At 29.4% G+C, this 3,356-nt stretch overlaps 2 protein-coding genes across 2 annotated transcripts; one reads left to right on the top strand and one right to left on the bottom strand.

Annotated features, from left to right (window-relative positions):
• Window positions 1-49: 49 nt before the first annotated feature.
• Window positions 50-1,126, bottom strand: Phum_PHUM080350 (protein lethal, putative; the record flags this gene model as incomplete). Its single annotated transcript, XM_002423664.1, has 2 exons — window positions 50-619; window positions 1,079-1,126. The coding sequence occupies 2 exons, from the start codon at window positions 1,124-1,126 to the stop codon at window positions 50-52; spliced, it is 618 nt and encodes a 205-aa protein (XP_002423709.1).
• A 568-nt stretch (window positions 1,127-1,694) lies between these two features.
• On the top strand, window positions 1,695-2,486 carry Phum_PHUM080340 (protein pob, putative; the record flags this gene model as incomplete). Its single annotated transcript, XM_002423663.1, has 1 exon — window positions 1,695-2,486. The coding sequence occupies one exon, from the start codon at window positions 1,695-1,697 to the stop codon at window positions 2,484-2,486; it is 792 nt and encodes a 263-aa protein (XP_002423708.1).
• Window positions 2,487-3,356: the final 870 nt, after the last annotated feature.

Raw genomic sequence — 3,356 nt, 5'->3', positions numbered from 1 at the left:
AATATAATCAGTCTACCGAATTCACATAAGGTTAGTGACAAGAAAAAATTTATTGTTCCATTTTTTCTGCGTCTCCGCCAGCTTTTTGATTTGTTTGTTTGCCGCTCTTGATGGCCGGTTGTTGAGTGTGTACGATGGGTACGACTCTTTCGTTTGCCGGAGCAGGTGCGATCTTTTTGGGTGCTGCCACGGTTAAAACTCCATCAGAGGACAAATTGGACACGACGGTTGAAGGATCCACGTTGTCCGGAAGTACGTAACGTCTCGTGAACTGACGTGATATGTAACCGTGTTCGTCAGCACGTTCCTCGTGTTTACCCTCGACGATGACGGAATTGTCGACGACTTTAACGTTCAAACATTCCGGTGGGAATTGTTGTACGTCCAAATTGATTTTGAATTCGTTTTCGTTGCTTGTTATGTTGGAAACTCCGCTGTCGCGTCCGTGTACGTGACGCCATGGTCTAAGGTATCCTCTGGACAAAGGCATACGCATGAGAGCTCTAGGATTGATCAAATCGTCTTGCAAGAGTCCAAGACCGAAATTTTGATCGAAAATACTCGATGGGCGTGTTAAATCGTCCAACACATCGGTCAATAAATACGGCACGAGAGACATCTGTAAAAAGATATTTTTTTTTTCTAGAAGTTTCTTTCCTTTTAACGCTTTTTACCGCTTTCGATGATTTACGTTAGCACGAATTAAAAATATGTGTAGAAAATAAATCAATTTAGAAAAATCCTAAATGTAATTTTGGAATGAAATTGATGACATGACTCGGAAACAAAATGCCGGTCGATACACAAAAGGTTTCCAAAAAAAAAAATTTTTTTTACATTAAAAATGAAATTAAATATAAAAGAAAAACTTACCTTTTTGCTGTTTGAATAGAGTTTCAATCAAAAGGTTGAACAAATAAGAATATTAAAATTCTTTTGATGTTGTTGCTGAAGAGGCGTTTTTAATATTGAATAAATGTGACAAACTTCTTCGGGACGCTTCCAAAAATGTTCTAGAATGTTCTATACACGTTCAAAACGGTATCGTCAGAAAGAAAAAAAAAAAAATCCGTTCGACCAATGAAATAATTTTATTCGATTTTATTTTAAGATGAATTATTTTCATAAGGGTTTTTCATTTTAAAAATTATTTTTTTAAAATAAACCAATTGTTCCGACTGTTACATAAGTTTTACCCTTAAAAAATTTAATTTTATAAGAGTTTGTCTATCTTAAGCCTTGTCTTTTTATAAAATTTTACACGTTTTTGAATGGAAAAAAAAGAAAAATTAAAATTAAAAGTTTTAAATAAAACCTTTTTATAAATAAATTTTTTTTTTTTTTCAGGTAAAAATATTATTATTATTGATGTTCGGTGTTAATTACATATTAGTTTAATATTAATAATACTTATTTTCATATTAAAATAAAATTTTAAAAATTATAAAGCGTATAAATGTTAATTTTGCCTCGTCAATATGGCCTTTTTTAATTTACAACAAAAAAAAAAAATTTTTTTTTCTACTCTTTTAAATTATAAGAGTGACTGCTGAACTTTTTTTTCTTAGATAAAAACAAATTTTAACAATGTTGCCAACGTAAAAATTTTTTGTTGACAAATCAATATGGAGGATATTTAGTAGTAGTAGTAGTGGTTAATTTATTTATTTAAAAAATTATTTTGAAAGCCGATAATGGCAGAACTTCTTTTAGATTCGCACATACGTGTCTGGGTATTTTTACCCATCGTCGTTATAACATTTTTAGTTGGAATCGTTCGTCATTACGTGTCAATATTGATAAGCACACAGAAAAAAGTCGAGTTGCAACAAGTACAAGATAGTCAGGCAATAATTCGTGCAAGAAATTTAAGAGAAAATGGTAAATACATACCGAAACAATCGTTTTTAATGAGAAGGCATTTTTTCAATAACGAAGAAGTGGGTTATTTCAAAACGCAAAAAAGAAATGCCGTAGCTCAAAATCCAATGACGGATCCTAGCATGATGACCGACATGCTCAAAGGGAATTTAATTAACGTTGTCCCAATGATAATGATAGGAGGTTGGATCAATTGGACGTTTTCAGGTTTCGTTACAACCAAAGTACCTTTTCCGTTAACCCTACGTTTCAAATCCATGTTGCAAAGGGGAATAGAATTAGTATCATTGGATGCTTCATGGGTATCATCTGCTTCTTGGTATTTTTTAAACGTTTTCGGTTTGAGAAGCATATACACGCTTGTTTTGGGTGAAAACAATGCTGCCGATCAAACTCAGCATATACAAGAGCAAATGTCTGGAGCTGCTATGGCCATGCCATCTGATCCAAAAGCTGCTTTTAAAGCAGAATGGGAAGCGTTGGAACTTGCTGAACATCAATATGGTTTGAAAAATATCGAAAATGAATTAATCGGATCTGTCGGATTGAATTACGATAATATGTATCATCAAAATAATTTAATCGAACCAAATAATTTGATGTAGTGATAATTACATACATCGATTGTGTTCCCCCCTTCGCCCCCCACCAAAAAAAAATTTTTTTTTTACTACATATTGCAAAAATTATGCTGAAATAAGTTTACATTAAACTTAAACGTTATCTCTTCATTCATACAAATGAACTAATGTCAGTTAAAAAATTTTTTAGAGTTACAGATTAATCGATATTAGTTAAAGGAAGAAGAAGAAGAGGAAAAGTTATTGATCATTTTTTTATTTTTCTTATTAAAATGATAAAACAAAAAAACTGTCATTGTTGCACTATTGTTACATTTAAATATGTTAATTAATGATATGAAAATTTTTTTTTTTTAGTTATATTTCGGTGGTATTTATTTAAATCGTATGTTACATTGTGTTTAATGTTAAATTGTGAAAAATTAATGAAATATTTTTATTTATAATTAAATTTTAAAATGTTACCTAATTTAGTTATAAATTGTGATTTGTCTTTCTTTTTTTTTTTTTTTTCAAATATCTTACATATATTAATATATGTGTATAAAAAAAACATAATCTGCAATATAAAATGATTTTTTTTAAAAATGATTAGAGTTACTTTTATTTTAATGTTTCGATAAGTTTTTACAATTGTTGATTACATATAAATGTAGGTTTGAACGTCTTTATAAACAAGAAGAAATAATTAAATAATATTGTTTGATTTGTTAACTCGTTCGTTGAATTTAAATCGTGATTTATAAATACTTTAATTTGATTAACATATTTTTTTTTTTTTTTAAATTTTCAAAAAGTAATATTAGGCATGTTTTTATATAGAATTTGGGGGGTTTAACCTCTTTAAAATAAGAAAACAAATAAAATCGGGATTATACTGTCTAATAATCGAAT

The sequence above is a fragment of the Pediculus humanus genome, genomic scaffold, assembly GCF_000006295.1.
Source record: "Pediculus humanus corporis 1103172107431 genomic scaffold, whole genome shotgun sequence".
In the NCBI taxonomy this organism is placed as follows: domain Eukaryota; kingdom Metazoa; phylum Arthropoda; class Insecta; order Psocodea; family Pediculidae; genus Pediculus; species Pediculus humanus.
Note: the sequence above shows the minus strand (reverse complement) of the source record. Positions and strands in the feature narration are given on the sequence as shown.